The sequence below is a fragment of the Desmodus rotundus genome, chromosome 1, assembly GCF_022682495.2.
Source record: "Desmodus rotundus isolate HL8 chromosome 1, HLdesRot8A.1, whole genome shotgun sequence".
Classification (NCBI taxonomy): Eukaryota; Metazoa; Chordata; class Mammalia; order Chiroptera; family Phyllostomidae; genus Desmodus; species Desmodus rotundus.
This window is the reverse complement of record NC_071387.1, coordinates 8082101-8101657: the sequence shown is the minus strand read 5'-3', so window position 1 is coordinate 8101657 and position 19557 is coordinate 8082101. Positions and strand designations below refer to the sequence as shown.

General features: G+C 35.4%; 1 protein-coding gene across 3 annotated transcripts in view; it reads right to left on the bottom strand.

Moving 5' to 3' along the window:
* LOC128780483 (pre-B-cell leukemia transcription factor 3) overlaps positions 1-19557 on the bottom strand; it is a 110941-nt gene that overhangs the window by 53371 nt on the left and 38013 nt on the right. Inside the window, exon 3 of one of the 3 annotated variants that reach the window (XM_053920690.2) lies at positions 6377-6764. The exons of the other annotated variants lie outside the window; for them this stretch is intronic. Coding sequence (XP_053776665.1) covers positions 6718-6764 — 47 coding nt within the window. The 3' untranslated portion in view covers positions 6377-6717. Of the gene's footprint in view, positions 1-6376; positions 6765-19557 lie in introns of those variants that run through there. 3 annotated transcript variants of the gene reach the window in all.

Here is a 19557-nt window from a genome sequence, read left to right as displayed (position 1 = left end):
AAATAGATAATGTAAAACCACTCAGAACAGTATAGAAGTACCATAAAAATATTCATGAACAACTTAAGATAACTGAAAAGCAAGTATCACTTTTGCTTTTCTGGTTCAAGATAGCAGACTAAGCACAAGTGTTTAATCTCCCCTCTTCTAAATTCTAATTGATAGGAGAGTAAAGGGTATAGATACCTTGAAAAAGGGGTAGGGGCTGTCAGAGATCAGATCTTGATAAATTTATGGACAACATAGCAAATGAGATTACCTGACAAACATACCACAGAAGAGAAGATCCAAATTAAATAATGAGAAGGAGTTGCACCAAGAGTATGAACCAGTTTTTCTAGCAAATACTGGGAGATTCTCTAAGTTTGGACAGAGAACAGCAATAGGAAATGGGTCAAGAAGGTTTGAGCAACACCTGGGCCATTTGGCCCCTCCCCATACTTTCCATAAGCACACTCAGGCACTGCGAAGAATACCATTTACCCCCTAGGGCAGGGGTGTCAAACTCATTTTCACCGGGGGCCACATCAGCCTCAGCCTCTCGGTTGCCTCCAAAGGGCCGAATGTAATTTTAGGACCGTATAAATGTAACTACCCTTAACAGTTAAGTGAGAGCTGGGCACTGCCGCTGGGCAGAAACCAGGCAGAGGGCCAGATGTGGCCCTCAGAGCCTTGTGTTTGAAACCTGTGCCCCAGGGTAAAGCCAGACAATTATTCTCAAAAAATAATTAAAATGTAAAATTAAAAGTATAACAGAGGAGGGAATACTAACTTTCTCAAGAAATCTGTAAAATCAAGAAATACAAGCTGATGTTGATGAAATCAAAATCAGAGAATATATTAATGTTATAAAAATAACCTATAGTGGAACTAAAAATAATATTATAACTAAGAAAACTAGAGAGAAGAGGAAGAAAGGAAATGGGAGATAGACATAAAAATCTGACTACTAGTCTGATATCTTTCAACCTTTACAAAAAAAAAAAAAGACAAATTCTTCAGATCTTGAGGAAAAATTATCTTCCTAAGCACACAAGGAAAGAGGAATGTGACTGAGAAATAAGGAAAATTTCATCTTTCAGCATGTTGATAAAAGATGAGTCAGAAACAAGGAACTATAATTCCCTAATCCTTTAAGCTGAAGAATCGCAATTGGGAATAGTTTTTTTTCAACCTCAAATTCCTATTCTGGAAGTTGTTAATTGGCTTCAATGGTGGATGGCTTAATTATATAAGGACCACATTAATGTCTCAGAGGAGAGAGAGTGATCGGATAGGTTTTAATTTGAAACACTCTTCATAAAATTAAAAATGAATGCCAAACTGACTATAATCTGTGCCTCTGTGGAGAAGTAAAAGGCCAATATAGCTATAAGAATATAGTATAATCAATGGGGCTTTGAGGCAAAATTGATCCAGTACTAGTCAATAATTATGAAGGTTATTCATTGGACAGTCAAAAGGAAGTAGTCTCCATTTCTCTTTCAGCTAGTAGGTTATGTCTATAGATTATTTTCAGGCAATTAGAAGAAATGCTTAAATCTGTGAAAGGATATTTTCATACTACTCATCATACCCTCTGGAATTACTCTATAGAACTAAAATCCTGGGATCCAAGTTGATCTAGGTTAGAAGGCTAATATTAAGTAGAATAGTACAGTTTGTGAAATTTTGGAGACCTTCTGTTCGGTTTGAGTCTTACTAGCAATTTAGCATTCAAAAAAAAGGAGATGGAACAAACTGGTAAGTTCAAATCTATATAAAGCTGGAAGCTGACCAGGATAATACCTTTTTTTCTAAGTACACAAAAGTATAATAACTAGAGGAACAGCAAGATTAAACATGAGAGTGCCTATTTTGGGGGAAAAAAATTCAACCTGCTAACTGATCTTTCCATGGCTTTCTAGGATCCATGACCACTACTGACAGGTGTGTTTGCCTTCGTTGTTGAATCTGCAGTAGCGCTGAACAAAAAAATTATAGTGCAATCCATATAATGTCACTTTAAATTTCTAGTAGCTAAACTTTAAAAAGCAAAAATAAATAAACTTAATCTTAATAATATTTTTAATTCAATATGTCCAAAATATTACCATTTTCAACATGTAGTCAATATTTTAGAAGACTATTGAGATATTTTACACTGTTTCGGTCTTTGAAAATTGATACATATTTTACACCTATAGTATCTCAATTCAAATAAGCCACATTTTATAAGGTCTCAATAGTCACAAGTGGCTAGTGGCTGAGACACTCATTTGAGAAGTTCTTCTTTCTCAGCTGCCAAGCACCACTTAATGGAAGCAAAGGACTTTCAGTTGTCAAGTCAATTGTAGTTTCCTAATATCATATAGGATTCAGCAGAAGTCTTCTTTGTTGGAGTCCAAGAAGCCTTGACCTCTAGTGTAAGAGCCAATTGGATTGGTAGAAGGAGCACATTTGTTGCCTCCACCCCTTACTGAAATTCTACTACAAAGACCATAAAAGGGCAGGGGAGCACATATATCTGCAAGAACAAAGAGCATAAAACAGAACAAGAGCTCCACTTTGTCCCAGAACACTAAGAACCAGGCTTACATACCTCCCCACCTTCTCTCCCTCTTTCTAGCCAGGAAATTGGTAGAGACTTCTCAGGCAAACTGACCTCCCTATAACTCATCACTGTACAGCAAAGACTACCAAAACCAAGAAGCTGCACTCACATACAATGAGTTTTCAGGCAGCTTTTTAAATGCCTTGCATTCTCAAGCATTTACTGAGAGCCTACTATGTGCCAGGCACTGGGGATACAGCAGTGAACAAAACAAAGTCTGTCTCTCAAAAAGATTACATTCTAATTTTGTTAAAAAATCAATAAACACATACAGAATATGGAACAGAAATAGAAATAAAGCAGGTAAGAGGAAAAGAGTGTAATGGGAAGGGGGAAGAGGAATGCCGTTTTAACTAGAAAGGTCAATGATAATGTCTCTTCTGAGGACAGAGTTGAGCAAAGGCTGAAATGGGGGGAACCACACAGATACCTGGGCAACGAGTGTTCCAGGCAGGGAGAAGTGTAAATATAAAACCCCTAAATGGTGTATATATTAGGCCTACTGGAGAAAACAAAGAAGCCAGTTCAACTGGGATGAAATGAGTGGCATAAATTGATTGGGGAGGGTGGGGTAAGTAACACAGAGGCTGAAGTGGGTCAAAGCATACAGGCCTTGAAGACTCTAGCTGAGGACAGATTTTTTTACTTCTGATGAAAAGGTAAGCCATAAGATGAGTGACATTATCTGACTTATGTTTTAAAAGAATCACTGCCAGATAAATAAAGAAATGACTGTAGGGCAGCATGGGCGGAAGCAGAGAGATCAGTTAGAAAGCTAACATTCATGCACTGCTGGTGGGAATGTAAACTATGAAAAACAGTATGGCAGTTCCCCAAAAAATTAAGAATAGACTTACTTTATGACTCAGCAATCCCTTTTCTGGGTATCTACCCAAAAAACTTGAAAACATCTACTCCCAAAGATATATGCATGCTCCATGTTCATTGTAGCATTATTCATGGTGGCCAAGACGTGGAAACAACCCGAGTGTCCTTTGATAGAGGGTTGGATAAATAACATGTGGTACATATATAGTATGGACTACTACTCGGCCATCAGAAAAGATGAAGTACTGCCACTTGACACAACATGAATGAACCTTGAGAATATTATGCTAAGTGAAATAAGTCAGTCAGAAAAAGCTAAGAACCGTATGATTTCACTCATATATGGAATATAAAACTGAAATTCACAGAAATAGACAACAGGAAGGCGGTTAGCAGAGGGAAGGGGATGATAGGGTGTTAAAAGGTAAAAGGGGGCAAATTTATGGTGATGGACGATGACTTGACTTTGGGTGGTGGGCACACGTGCAATGTACAGCTCATGTATTATGGAGATGTACTCCAGAAACCTATATGATCCTATTAGTCAATGTCACCCCAATAATTTTAATTTGAAAAATACCTTTTAAAAAAAGAAAATTATCAGAACAATCCAAGCCAAACATAAAGATTGCTTGACAAAGAAAAGCAATGCGATGGGATGGTAAGATTTGGGTTATGCTTTTGTTTTAATAATTGCAAACTTTTTTTCTGAATAGCAAAAATAAAAGTAGTGCAAAGGGTACCCATATAGTCTTTACCAAATTCACCTTTTTACCTATTGTTAACATTCCCATCCAATGTGTATGTGTGCACATGTACATCCATTTATTATATACATATAGTTTCTTTCTGAACCATTTGAGGGTAACTTACATAAATCATGGCCCTTTGCCCTAAAGACTTCAGTATTTCCTAAAAATGCAGTATTTCCTTACATAATCACAGTATAGCTATCAACTTCAGTAAATTTAACATGATGTGATAAATTTTATCTAATCTGCTGTTTGTACTCTAACTTTGTTAGTCAGCCCAATAATGTCCTAGCGTTTTATCCCTTCTAGTTCTGGATCCAGTCCAGGGTTTCATATTACATTTAGCTGGCAACCTCTTTAGGCTCCTTTAATCTGGAGCCATTTTTTATTATTGACTAATTTCTGTATGTTTTCAATAGTTCATAAAACATTTTTTAAAGGCTAACTGAGAAACTGTTGGGTGGGCCTTCCTTCTCCAGCCAAGTAAGATCTGGCCTCTTGTTTATCATCTAAATAAGGATTTAACCATCAGCTAAACAAGAGTCTAAGGAATAGAGAAAAAGAAGGGAGGTAATCCTAATTAGTTTAAGCAGAAGAGAGATTTCTGAAAGATATCACAGAGTTTATAGAATCCCCAGGAGGGCCTGATGTTTATGTAATCAGCAACAACACCCAAATCTTCATATAAGACTGCCACTAGGACTAAATCCACACCTCACATCTGGGGAGCCAAGGATGTTATGGATAAGACCTCTACCATTTACCACCTATGAAAACCCATCTCTACACCAGCTCTGGCACCTTTACTAGGAACAGATTCCACCTCACACATTCTTCACACTTTTCTCTTCCAGACTCAAGTGACTACATCTGATTTTCTGGGTCTGTGTCATATGCCTGAGCCCTGGCTACAAAGAAGGTAAAGAAATTGTCTTTAGGTTTGGGGATGCAAAACCAAAAGCAGTATTTTCCCAAATACAGGACAAGTATTCAAAAGATACTGAGTAACTAAAAATATAAAAATATCCAAAAGTCCACTATAATCTGATACCCTTAATTGGCTCAAGAGGCCTAATTAACACAAGAAGGCACTTAGAAGTAGAGTCAGGCATAGTCAGAATGAAGGTCATAAGCCTCACAGGAAGCAGAAAGTCACATGTATGGTTTACTGGGTACTATTATAAAGAGCTACTTACCACCACCACCCCCCCCCACACACACACAACAGATGTATCTACACATTCCTGCCCCAGAAGTTTAAAATTATGTCATAAAGTATATTCTTCTGAACGAAATTATCTTCTACATTGTAAATCCCTTGAGTATTGTAAAACATTAACCTAGCATCGGGCAATAGTTAGTATAAAGTACTTGTCTCTAAGAGATAAACACTGAAAAAATGGAAAGTTTTATAAAAGCAAGGAGAAGTAAGAGGTGATTGGGAATGTGTACAATGAAGCCATCAGAGAGAAAGCACAAAGGAAGCACTAGAAGAAAAGAGAATGGATGAAGAGAGGTCTAGAAGAAAATATGGGAAATCTGCTGAAGAGAAAGTTTTCTTACTCCACAATTAACCCAGTGTTCTACAAAGATTCATTAATACAGAGCTACAAACGTTGAACTAGAATTTACCATCTAATAGAATTCCTGGATCCAACCTTTGCAGAGTCTCTCATCCCAACATCTATTTCTTCACTTAAAGAAAAAAAGATAGCAACTCACTTCAACTGTTCCTACTATCTTTACAAAAAAAAATAAATAATAATAATAATATTAAAATGCCCTGGCCGGTGTGGCTCAGTTAGTTGGAGCATCATCCCATATACCAAAAGGTTCGGGGTTTGATGCCCAATCAGGGTACACACCTAGGTTGCAGGTTCAATCTCTGGCAGGGGTGCATATGGAAGACAACCAATGTTTCTCTCTCACATCGGTGTTTCTCTCCCCTCCCCCTTCCTCTCTCTAAAATCAATAAACATATTTTAATTTTTTTTCAAGTATTAAAATGTACTGAGTAGATAAAAGGAAAACATGAAGTACATAAGGTATATTCCTAGTGGAAATGTAGAATGGTGCAGGTGCTGTGCAAGACAGTCTGGCAGTTCCTCAAAAGGTTAAATTGAGTTACCGTGTGACCTAGCAATTCCATTCCTGGATATATACTCAAAAGAAATGAAAACATACAAGGTGTGTCCAAAAGGTATCCAGATATGAAAAAGAGACATTTATTGAAGAAGATACAAGTTACAAGAAAAATTGTACACAGGACAATGATGCCCCAGTTGCCTTCAAAGTAGGCATCTTGGGACCTCACACAGTTCTCCCAATCACCAGCAGCTGCCCCATCGTATTTTCCTGGTTCTCAACAATGGTCTCAAATCTCTTCCCTTTCAAACGTGATTTTAGTTTTGGGAAAAGTCAGAAGTTGCAGGGCACTCTGGGTTGTAGGGGGGCTGAGTCACCTGAGTGATATTATGTTTCACCCAAAAGCTCTGCACAAGACGTGATGCATGAGCGGGCATGTTGTCGTGATGAAGCTGCCAATCACCAGTTGCTCATAGCTGCAGCCTTCTGAATCATTCGAATAGTTTCTGTGGAGAAATATTCAAGCTTAACGCAAAATCTCATGCAGATCCATTGCTCTACTCGCTCAGTCATTTTGAATGCGACAGCCACACAGTACACATGCTCACTCAACAGTGTCTACTGCCCCCACTAACTAGTACAGTGAAATCATCATTTTTCATGCATGCGCATTCCAATCCACTCTCCTTGGCTGCCAGGTTACATTGATGTCACGCAAATTGTTCTTGTTATATTACCAATGGATGGACTTTTTCTGGACAGGCCTCATCGTACATCCACACAAAATATTACAAATAAATGTTCAAAGCAGCATTATTATAACAGCCAAAAAAAGAAACAACCCAAATATCCATCAACTGATGAATGAATAAAATATGGTATACTCATGGAATATTATTCAGCCATAAATTGAAGTGAAGCACTGAAACATGTAACATGAATGCACCTTGAAAACATTCTAAATGATAGAAGCCTGTAACAAAAAGACCATATTTTGTATGATTCTGATTATGTGAAATGTGCAGAACAGAAAATTCACAGAGACAGATGAGAGATTAGTGGTTGCCTAGGTCTGGGGTTTCGGGAGAAAATGGAGAATAACTGCTAATGAGTAAGGAGAATAACTGCTAATGAGTATATTTTTTTTTGGAGGGGGGTGATAAAGATGCTCTAAAACTGTGGTGATGGTTGCACAACAGAATATACTACAAACCACTGAATTATACACTTTAAATGTGTGAGTTATATGCTATGTGAATTATATCTCAATAAAGTATATGTATGGTATAAAAATAAGCAGTAACAATTACCTATTATACCTACTATCCAGGTGAAGAAAAAAATATAATTTTTGAAAGAACTCTGTGTATCACTCCCCAATCTCATCCCTGTCTCTCCCTTCATCCCCTTTAGTCTTACCACATTCATATATAAGTTCAGTTTTACGTGTCTTTGAACGTCATATAAAAGGGACCATATTGTATGTGCAGTCTGTTCTGCTAAATGTAACATGTATCTCTAAAGTCACTGAGCTATGCAAGCTGTGCAATAAAAACCACAAGCTTATAGAACAAAAGGGGTCAGTGATACTTTTTTTAAAAGGTAGGAATCTAATAGCCCAGTTTTATACATGTTAAATAACTAAGAAATACATACAATACTAAAATAAACACAGCATATTACTTTGAAAAGGACCTGAAGTTCGCTTAAGAAAGTGGACATTGAAAAGGCTGAAACTTTTGTAATTGTGAAGTGATGGAAGGAGAGTTATCTGAAATCAGACACAAAATTCTAACACTCGGTGGTGACACGTAATACACTTGGTGCACTGGGGTAGCTGAAAGAAGTTTGAGTTGTGTGCTTTTCTCATATTCCTATGTGGCTCACCTCAGCTAGGTGCAGTTTTCTGCATTCACCTAATATTTCTCAAGGATGAAATCACACATAAGCAAACGTAAAATTTGCATTATGCCCAAATTATTCCCTAATATATTGCATTGAAACACTTTCATATTTTCAAAACAAGCATTAAATAGAACTGATTATATTCTTTATGAGTCCTTTTTCATAAAGTAACTAATTTTTTTGTCCATTTCTCTATTAGGCTGTCTTTTCCTTAATAATATGTAGCAATTCTTTATATATTCCTAATATTAACCACTTATCAATGATTTACATTGCAGTACTTCTGCTCTGTGGCTTATACTTTTGTTTTCTTTATGGTTTATATTGATGGTCAAAATTCTTCATTTTAATGTAACATACTGATAATGTAAATTATAAATTTTCCCTTTATGATTTGTGAATTCTGCGGTCTATTTAAGATATCTACCTCTACTCGGAAGGCTATTTTGTTATTTAAGTTTTAAAGTTCATTTGCCTTTTTCCTTTTTTAATTGAGATGGTAACTGTCTTCAGACATATGAAGAACTCAAGACTACCCTCAGAAGTACAGTTGCATTAGTTATTAAAGAGAACCAAATGACTACAAAGAAAATAGCTAGAACTATAGGATGATTTGCCCCCCCCTAAAAATGAGTATCAAGATAGAAAGTAATGTAAGAATCACTCATCAAATATTTGTCTATCTCACATCTCTCCTCCAAAAATAATTTTTTAATTGGTTCCAAAAATAAAACAGTTATAATCTGCATTTGCAAATACACCTACTCATTAAAATTTATTTGTCACCCCAGTATCAATACTCTGATACGTTAGTGGTCGTTGGTAGATCTGTACACGCACTCAGTGGAGAAATGCCAGATGTGCGTGTTCTCAGTTATGTTCATAGGGCAATGTTCCACCTTCCTGTCTCAGCTCTCAAACTGGACATGTGTCCTTTTTGAATAGATTTAGTACCATGTTTTTTTACATTTTTATTCTTTTTCTTAGTGATTTCACTATTTAAAATGGCCCCCAAGCTATCTAGTGTTCCTAAGTACAAGAAGAATGTGATGAGCCTTATACCATTATCCCCTCTTCACACTATGCTCCAGCCACCCATACATCATTATATTCTTCAAAATCAAGGAATCTTTTCCTACACCCAAGCCCTACGCACTTACTTGTCAAGCCCTCTTCTTGGAATGCTCTTCTTCCAGCTTATTTGAAGTCTGCTCACCCCTAACCCTGCCAGTCTCAGTCAAATGATACCTCTTCAAAAATATCTTCTTTGAATAGCCCATCTAAAGTGGTCTTGTTCTATATAAGACAAGTCTCAATGTCTGGGCAGTTCTTACTAAATGTTTCCTTGTTAAATGTTAAAATGTAGCACAGTACTTTGCAGATGCAACTGTAACAGGATGAGCTTGACAGGAACCCAACCTGGTAAATGCAGCCAACTGCAAAGAAAATATGAAACTGACCAAATAGTGTATATGGCTAAGCCTCCCTCTCCAGGAGGCAGAGCTTTAGATATGAATCTCCTGTCTCCTTTACTTGCTGCAAGTAAATAAAACTACCCTGCAACAACCATGTCTCATTTTTAAATAAAACACCCCAAGTGGCGAACCCCTGAAATTTGGTAACAACCTCACCTAATATCTCTTCCATCACTCTGTTCACATCATCCATAGCACCTTATTCAATCTAAAATCACCATGCTCATTTATCCATTTATTTGAATTTTGTGTATTTTCCCAACAGAATGTAAAAGCTCAGTACATAGCAGCTTATCTGTCTTATTGCTATATTCCTTAGGCCTAGCACAGTGCCTGACACATAAATTATTATCGAGTATTTGTGTAATAGTTGTCTAGGATAAATCACCACTTAGCAAAGACACATAAGAGGAGATTTAAATTCTAAATGGGTTGTTGGGTAAAATCAGTGCCCCCTTATCCCTTCATGTCATGATGGCCATAGCAAATGGTAGTAGTATTTATACAGCATACTAGGATACACAGACACGTCTGTTTGCAGCACAAGTAACCAGCACAAGGTTTCCAGGCATCCCAGGGCCAGCCCAGCTGCTCAGGAGGCTAAGAAGCTCATTATCTCAGACAACTTGGAAAGCTCTACATTGTGATAGTTAGGATCTCTTCCCACTCTGAAATTCTAATTTTTGTGTACTCTTATAAGAAACACATAGACCAAAGAACCTTAATAATAATAATCCTTAGCTATCTAATATTAAATGAAGTCTTTATTTGCTTTATAAATTAAAATTTAATTTATAAATTGATACACAGTCTATAATCTATTTCATCTTCACCATCTATAATAGCTTGTTTTTATCCACAAGACTGTTCTGAAAGTAGGCTACTAATATAACTCATGACAGCAAACGTAGCTAGAGATGAGGAAGCCACATTTTAAAGGCCATGGTCACAACAAAGTTACCCAACACTCAGTTTAGATAAAGACTCCAAAGTCAGAGAATCCATTCTTCTTTTACACGAGTTATTCATCATCCCCTTATAACAGGTACAACCTACACTGTCTTTGTTGACAAACCATGCTAGCACATGGCCCTGACATTTCATAAAGTTCTAATAATTCAAACAAAGAATTTGCACAGCTACACTCTTAAGGTCAATAACTTTGCTCACCAGTTACATTAAAAACTGGAGGTAGATGTGTGCTATTTGTTGTATGTTAATTATACCTCAATAAACCAGTAAAAAAAATAAATAAATGAAAACATGAGGATAGTGATCAAAGTTAATATCACTAGTAATGTGACAAAGAGACATCATGCACCTCTTGATCTAATCACTTAGGACAAAACATCATTTTTGTGATGTTTCTGCCAAAAATATGTAATAATCTATTTATAAGAACACATCAAAAAATCCTGAGTTGAAAGAATATCCTACAAAATAAATGGCTTACATTCTTAAAAAATGACAATGTCATGAAAAACAAAGAGATTAAGGGATTGTTTCATCTTAGAGGAGACTAAAGGGACATAAAAACTTAAATGTAATTCATGTTCCTACTTTGAATCCTGGGTGATGATCTTTTTTCTTTTTGCTATTGGGGGAAAATTGATGAAATTTGTATAAGGTCTATAGACTAGATAAAAATGTCATTGTTAATTTCCTGATTTTGATCATTGTATATGGTTATAAAGGAGAATATCTTTGTCTTTAGAAAATACGCACTTAAATTTTTAGTGTTAACAGTGCACCATGTCAGCAACTTACCCATATCACATATGGTTAAGAAAATAATATTCTGAATATGAATATATATGTATATATGCTCATAGGTATATTTTATATGTGGGTATAGACATAGATCTATAAATGGGGAGGGGGGAAGAGAGACATTTTTTTAAAAACTGACGGTAGCCCTGACTGGTGTGGCTCAGTAGATCAGGAGTGGCCCCTCACTGAGGTAGCTGGTTCAATTACTGGTCAGGGCACATGCCTGGGTTGCAGGCCAAATCCCTGGTTGGGGTCGTGCAAGAGACAATCAATGATGTTTCTCCTCATCTTGTTCTCCCTCCCTTACCCTCTCTCTAAAAATAAATAAATAAAGTCTTTTTTAAAAAACTGAGGGTATATGAGTATAAAGAGGTCATTTTGAAAAACACACGTAAACTATGAGGGGAAATGCTGGAGAATTTACCAATTTCAAATACAAAGAGATGGAATGAGAAAACATACTACACAATAACATACATCACTAATTTTATTATGAGAGGAAAGAGAAAATTTTCTGCAACAACCTTTATCAACCTTTAACAGCATTTCCTTATGTGTTTCTAATTTTGGGGGTCTTCTGTTAATAGTGGAGAAAATTATGGTAGGAAATATATCAAAACACTTTGAAATCATACACTCATTTTCAAAGGAAATTCTTTTTTTTCAGCCGTTCCTAAAGCTACATAAAATAAAGGGAAGCAGAGTTGTAGGCAAGAAAAAGAGGAGAATGGGAAATTTTTCCTATGCTAGAGTAAAGTATGGTTATCTTGTGTAGGCAGATACACCAATGGAATTTTGCTGACTGAAGATATGGCAGCCTAATTTAGCAGCCTGAAGCTTGCAAAAATATTGAAATGATGCAAACAGAGAGGTACTTTAAAATCAAAAGTACATACTAGGTATTTTACTGTTCATATTAATCTGTATACAAAATGCATTTTACCTAGGCTTATAACGAAATAGGAGGAGCTGTGTAAATTCAATTCAACAAATACTCATTAAATGTCTAAATTCCTAGTGCTGATTAGTGTTACTGCTAAAATCTTTAAATAAAAAAAAAGAACACAACTTACACATGGAAATGATTACTGTTACTAAACATCCCGTGAAACTAGGGGAAGAAATTCCCAAGGGGAGACCCATTTTCTCCACTAGCAGCAGACAGTGCAACCAGCTCATTTCACTAAGGTGTTGGGTGGTTCTGTTAACAAACTTTTGTTTAGGAAGAGCAGATACGCTGACTTCTAACTTCCTATGTACTAGGTACTAAATAGGTATAATAAACAAATCCTTTTTTATTGGCATGATTTACTTCTACAATGCAAAATTTAGGGTTATGAGATTAATAACAAAAAGGACTTTTCTGGATCAACATTACAATGCAAGACTCCTCAAGAATGTCTTAATAGAATACATATCACCAAAGTACTCACCTAAACAACTACACCCTACTTCATGCCATGAGGAATCTGAGACAAGAATCTATAGCTAGCTTAATTGGGCTTTATTCACATTATCTCATATCTTCATTACCTATATATCCAAGTTATCTTATTGGCATCACACCCTTATTTATCTTTTCAGTATAAATTTCTGTGATGTTTCTTCGAAGTTAGAACAGCTCTATTAGTAAGCATCAGAGTCCATAGTTAAAGCAAAAACTAAATACCGTGATGTTAAGATCTAGTGATCTATTATTACAGTTTTAACCTCAAATATCTTGCAGCACTTAGTACTACAATTTTAATTAATGTCACAACAATATTGGAGTTAATAATGACAAGAACAATAAATATCACTGAAACAATGGAGTTACTTGATTTGTGAAGCTTTGCCTCCCAAGAAGGAATCAAGAAAAATATACTGAATGTAGAAAATAAAGTGACAAAAATTAGAAGTGAATTTAATGAGTACAGTTCTCCCTGACTTAAAAGGATATAAAAACTCAGCTGTTGATCAAACATGTTATAAACACATAGAAAATTACCACTAAATTTCTAGCTAATGACATGTTTATCTCACTCTATAAACTTGATCATATATGCCTTTCAAAATTATCTGCTAATACCCAAGCTACTCTACACATCTTTATCTAATTATAGCCATGCTTGGGAAAAGAAAACGTTGCCTATACCATAATGCTTCAGGATGACTCAGTAAAGATAACAGGTTACAGGTAATGAAACCGTATTTTAGAGGAGGAAAAATATGCTCATATTTAAGTAGTAGACAAACCTTTCCTAGAGTAGAAAAGACTCTTTTGCTTCTTTAATTAATGTCCAGTCATCTACATTTTGCATTGTGATCTATAACATATCACCAATTTATGATAACAAAGAAATAACTGCAACATTTAAAATGGAGCTGAATAGTGATTTAACATCAGAATGGAGATGTGTAGGGGTTTTCTGATTACTAAACAGATAAATGACTACAAATACCTTAGAAAATAAAAACACAAAATGTAAATACATGAAATTAAGTATTTTTAGGAAAGAAGTAAAACCTTAGAAGAGTAAAGTTTGTTCTAGTAGTCATTTTATAAAGGTAATACTATAGCATCATATAGGTATGTATTATTGAAAATAATCTAGTTAAACAAATTGAGAGTTGGCTTTTTATAAGATGGCAGTTAAAGATAAATTCATTAGAAGAGAACAGATATATATTTGTTTAGTTATATCCGCACATGACTTTTACTACCATTAACTACCACAGCTGCTATGGTAAACTCATGTATGTGTTTCCAGGAACACACAAAGGCATGATATAATGAAATAATAATTAGAAAATTTAAAAAACATTAAAATTTCTGGTTTTGTGAAGTTAATTTCTTTCCTCTCCCACCTCTTCACACTTTTCCTTCAAGAAGTTTCCAGAAAAGCCAAAGAAATGTCTTTATTTGGCAAATATTTGTTGAAAAATAAATCAAACATAAAGACCACCATACTATTTTGTGATTTTCTTCTTTTTTTAAAGAAAGGGGGAAGAGCTCTGACTGGTGTGACTTAGTGGGTTGGGCATCCTCCCGCAAAACAAAAGGTCATAGGTTCAATTCCCTGTCAGGGCACATGCCTGGGTTGCGAGCCAGGTCCCCAGTTAGGGGTGTGAGAGAGGCAACCGATCATGTTTCTTTCGCACATTGATGTTTCTCTCCCTTTCTTTCTCCTTCCTTTCCCCTCTCTCTAAAAATAAACATGTAAAATATTTTTTAAAAAGGGGAATAACTGAGGAAAAGGCAGCAAAGTATGGGTTTATCAACCAACACCAAAGGGCTAGGTGGCAGGGGTGGGGAGGAGTCAGTACAATTTATAAGGATATCAATTCTGGTGTAGAATATAAATTTCATTAATGAGGACTCTGAGAACTTGGGTATAATTATGGACAAATATACTAACAATCTTTTGAAACTCCATGGGAGTAAAATAGCCATCAGTGTATTTCATAATCCTATATTTAAACAGCTTTTCTAACGAGCTGTCTGGGTAATTACTAAGCTATCTAAGAATTACTATGAACTTTGTACCTTTTTAGTTCACTGACAGATGACCATTTGTTATTAGCTCAAGTAATAATAATGTATTAAGATACTTGCTTAATATACAGAAACATATGTTTGCATTTAGACTACATTGAACTTTGTTCCCCAGAAATATATTGTTAAAAGTCACATAGAAATCTGTAAGTCAGCAGTAGGGCCAACAAAAGTGAAATCAGTTGCTGTTTCTCTTGGAGTCTGTGATAAATGAAAGCTGTCTCATGCCTGGATGTATATTCTAGAGGAGTATTTCTTGAGTCTACAGAAAAATTTTGGTGCTATTGTTATCTTAATGTTTTGGTTGTGATCTCTTACATACCTACAGCTGGAGAGGAAAGCATGTTAAATTCTCCTCTAAAATTCCTGATCTTTACAAACATGGTTAAATGTGTCATTGATTTTCTAAGAATTAAGTAACTCACCTTGATTGGAGGTGAGGTAAGGTAACACAGAGACCAAGTCCATGAGCTGTTAAAAAATTCTAAACGAGGGCATCCTAGAAACTAAAATAAGTTCAATGACAGAAAAGTTGAGCTAGAACAAATTCTTATGTCTTTAGTGGGTCATTTAGAGCATATAACTAATTCCAGCAGGTAAAAGAGGAACACTCATTTAAAAATATTTATTGATTAGTAATTTAAACTGGAAACTTCTGTCTCATTTCAAAACTCTACTTTTTATTCTAAATAGGTCCTTAAAATAGAATCCATGGTGTTTAATGTGGTGGTTACTTAATTTGAAAGCTTATTTTATTTTTTCTTTTGACATTATATATCAATGTCTCATAACATCTTTCTTAGTCACTATATTATTATAATTCTAAGTATTTAAAAAATGAACAGAAATAAGAGGTAAATGAATCATCTTTAGCATAATGGTTACAGTGTTTTCAACTAAGAATTATTGGGGGGAAGGAAGTTACCATACATATTAATTAGGCAATCCCTATCCCTTGCAAACAACACTCAAAATAACACACACTAACCTAAATTTTTAGTTATGGTAAACCTAAATATAAAAATATATTGGTGCAAATTAGGAATTACATGTATTATGACCATAGAATTCTCTTTAAAGAAGACTTCCAGGGAGCTGGATGAAAGAGAAAAAGGGATTAAGCAAAAAATAAAAATAAAAATAAAGGCCTCACAGCATTACACAATATGAAGAACCTAACACTTTCTGGTGTTGGTTAATCAAGAAAACCTCTTTGGAGTGGTTGGACTCGAGTTATGACTTAAAGAAGAAAATAATGGGCAGAGAGGAAGAAAACTATTCCCTATACATTAGACCTTACAGCCTCCCTACCGCAGACAATATATCTCTTTTCTTAGCCATAGGCTACCTACTCACAAGTCTTTACAACATCCATGGTGGTGGTAAGGAACAATTTAATACAACAGCCCACCCCACAGAAAATTTCCACTCAACTTTAAAGGCTTGTCATATCTGTCCCATCAATTGGAGAGAAGAGATGAAAATGGATTCTCAAGAGCAATAGGCTTAATGCACTACCCCTGAGGTAGTAAACCATCCCACTTAGTGTAAATAGTTTTGAAACCTGGTGATATAAGTATAAGATCCATTTCTCGTCTGTAAAAGCAAAGGCTAAAGCATATTAACTGCTATGGTTTCAAATCATCAGTAAAGCTAAAATACCAGGAGAAGGTGAAGATCTTCTATCTATGGCTCTGGACCTTAACCCCAGGCAGTGAATTGAATACATGCCAAGTGCAGTTTCTAATTCTGATCTGAGCTATTCCCACATTAACCATATTTTCACAACTTATTACTAATTGTATAACCACAAATAAAAGAAAACAGACATGTAGACCATTGCAAAAACATAAACTAGACTTTACAGCTTAAGAGCCAAGGTTAAAATTAAGTAAAGACAATCCAGAATATGCAAGAGGACTTGGTCTATCATACTGAAAAAGGCTCAAAATAGTGAATATGCAAACTTTCAACAGCTGCTCACTAAAGGTACAACTGCCATGTTTTTCTCTCTCTCATATCATAACTCAAATACAGTGTTTAAAAGTGCTAGCACTTCAAATTCTTTTCAGTTGCTTTGGACTTCATATATTAAAGGTTTATTTTACATTTTTTAAAGTTATTTTGAAAATTTCCATTAGCATTAAAATGGAATTTGTATTGTTATGAATGGTCCGTATTCTCACAGTGTCAATGCCAGTGAAATAATTCCACTGCGTAAAGCCCTCCATTAACAACTATGGAATCTAATATATGGGTTTCTTTAGATCCAAAAAGGCATCATCAGAATTACTGCATTTTATATGTTGTATATGATTGTTTGAGTATATACCAGACTCTGAGGACCCATGGGTTTAGTAAAACTGGAATCATTTATTTTACTGGTTAACTCCAGAGTATATGCTTTCAACAAAAAGAATACGACAACAGTAAAAAGGACTGGTAAAGCCTCTTTTACTAAATTCTGAATCTAAAATGTTTTTTCAGCTGCCAAATCATTCTCTGAAAGGTAGAAAGATATACCAGCTAAGTGCTATATGTGAAAACATTACAAATCAAAAGAACAACATGGATATTTCCTCTTTGCTAAGATACTAATATCTTACTATAACATAATATACCTCAAAACACATTTCAATCCTGCACAGGTTTTTACCTGGGACCATACCAAAAGGGTTTCCATTAACAAGTAACAATCATCTAGAAAATGCTTCTGGAGCATGGGCACAAAAAAATAGAATTATAACGGGACACAGAAAATGGAATTATAGTGAGGCCCATACATATAAGGAATATGGCGATGAAGCAATATCACGAGGTTTCCTTTAGAGTGAGGATAAAGCCAGCGGCTGCTGTTTGTACACTGCCATTAGTAAAAGACTGTTCTGCCGGAGGCAGAAAAGTTGGTAAGTGAATGCATCAATACTGAATTCAGTGTTGCCTTCAAAATGTAATGGCTCATTCAGTGCAAACATCAAGAAGAGGCTAATAGAAGGGTTTCCTAGCCAGCTAGATTGAACACAACATGAGGTCCTCCCTTGGTGTACACATTGAACAGTGTTTAATTCTGCCTTCTGGTTGTCCAACTTTGCTACCTTTGGAAGGAAGGGAGCAGGGAGAAGACACTGGGTTTTGTTCAATCAACTTATGGGGCTGTAAAAAAAAAGAAGCTTCTACTTCCTCTTCATAATTTAAACATAATCCTGGCAAAAGGAATAAATGGGTAATTATAATAGTCTAGGTTACTTATTTGTTATTTTATTGACAGAACCTTTTTTTTCTTATAAATTGAAAATGGTGACTAGGGAAAGCTAAGAGCTTAAGTTCTCACAGAACTATATAGGGCATCATTTAATAACAGAAATTAAGCAATATCTAAAGTCGGGTTTCCAGTTTTCTTCCCTTTCACCTACCTCAGTTCAAGAAACATTTTTAATTCTATAATTTCAACGTTGCCCAAAGAGACAAACTGCCCTAGTACTGTGTGCTTCTCAAACTTTAACGTGTGTGTGGACACCTGAAAATCTTATTAAAATACCATTTCTGATTCAGTAGGCCTGGAGTGGGGCATGATAATCTACAGTTCTAATGAACTCCCAGGTGATGGCCACACGGCCAGTCCACACGGCAGGAGCCTAATAAACACAGAAGTAGAAAATACAGTTTTTTTGTCTCTATCAACTCCCACATTTCCACAATTAAAATTTTTTTTCAAGGAATACAAGTTCCCCAGGTTTTAATTTCCTCATTTGTAAAATAAAGAATTCATGTAATGAGGCTTTTGCAAGAAAGCACTACATTTATAAGAAAGCAAAAAGTATAAGCGTTATAATAATAAGATTAAAAATGCTATCACACATTGAAGTTGGGTGACAGGGTACATGGAAGTTTATTATACTATTTTTTCCAGTTGTATGTTTTTAAATCTTCATAATAGAAAACTTTTTAAAATGTGACCACTCAAATAAATAAATAAAATATTTTAAAATTAAAATTAAAAAAATAAAAGAAGCATGATTTCCCTCATTGTGGGATATAAAACAGAAGGCAATAAATGAACAAATGAACAAAGTAAACAAATCCACAGACACAGACAACAGTGTGGTGGCTACCAGAGGGGATGAGGGGAGGTAGGAGGATGAAGAGGATAAAGAGGGTCCAAGTACAAGGTGCCAGAAGAGACTACTAGACTCTGGATGGTGAGCACACAATGCAATGTACTGGTGATGTATTACAGAATTATACACTTGAAACATAATGTTAGTCACTCCAATAAACTAAAAAAAAATAAATAAATCCAAAAGGCACAAAGAAACATTCAGTGTGATAAATGTGTTCATTTTCAATCGCAGTGATTAGAGTTAAAAGTATACATGTATGTCAAAACTTATCATACCGTAATTTTTAAATGTGTGCAGTTCACTTAAATGAATTGTACCTCAATAAAGCTGTTTAAGTAACAATAAAATTATGTATTCTCAACTTTTCATTTATGAAAAACAGAAACCACAGTCTGAAATTGCTCCCCATCTTTGGATGTAACAACCTGAGGTTGGCTTTTGAAGTCCAGACCTAAAAAGGGGGAGCACTGCAGTGCCTAGCCAACCACCACTT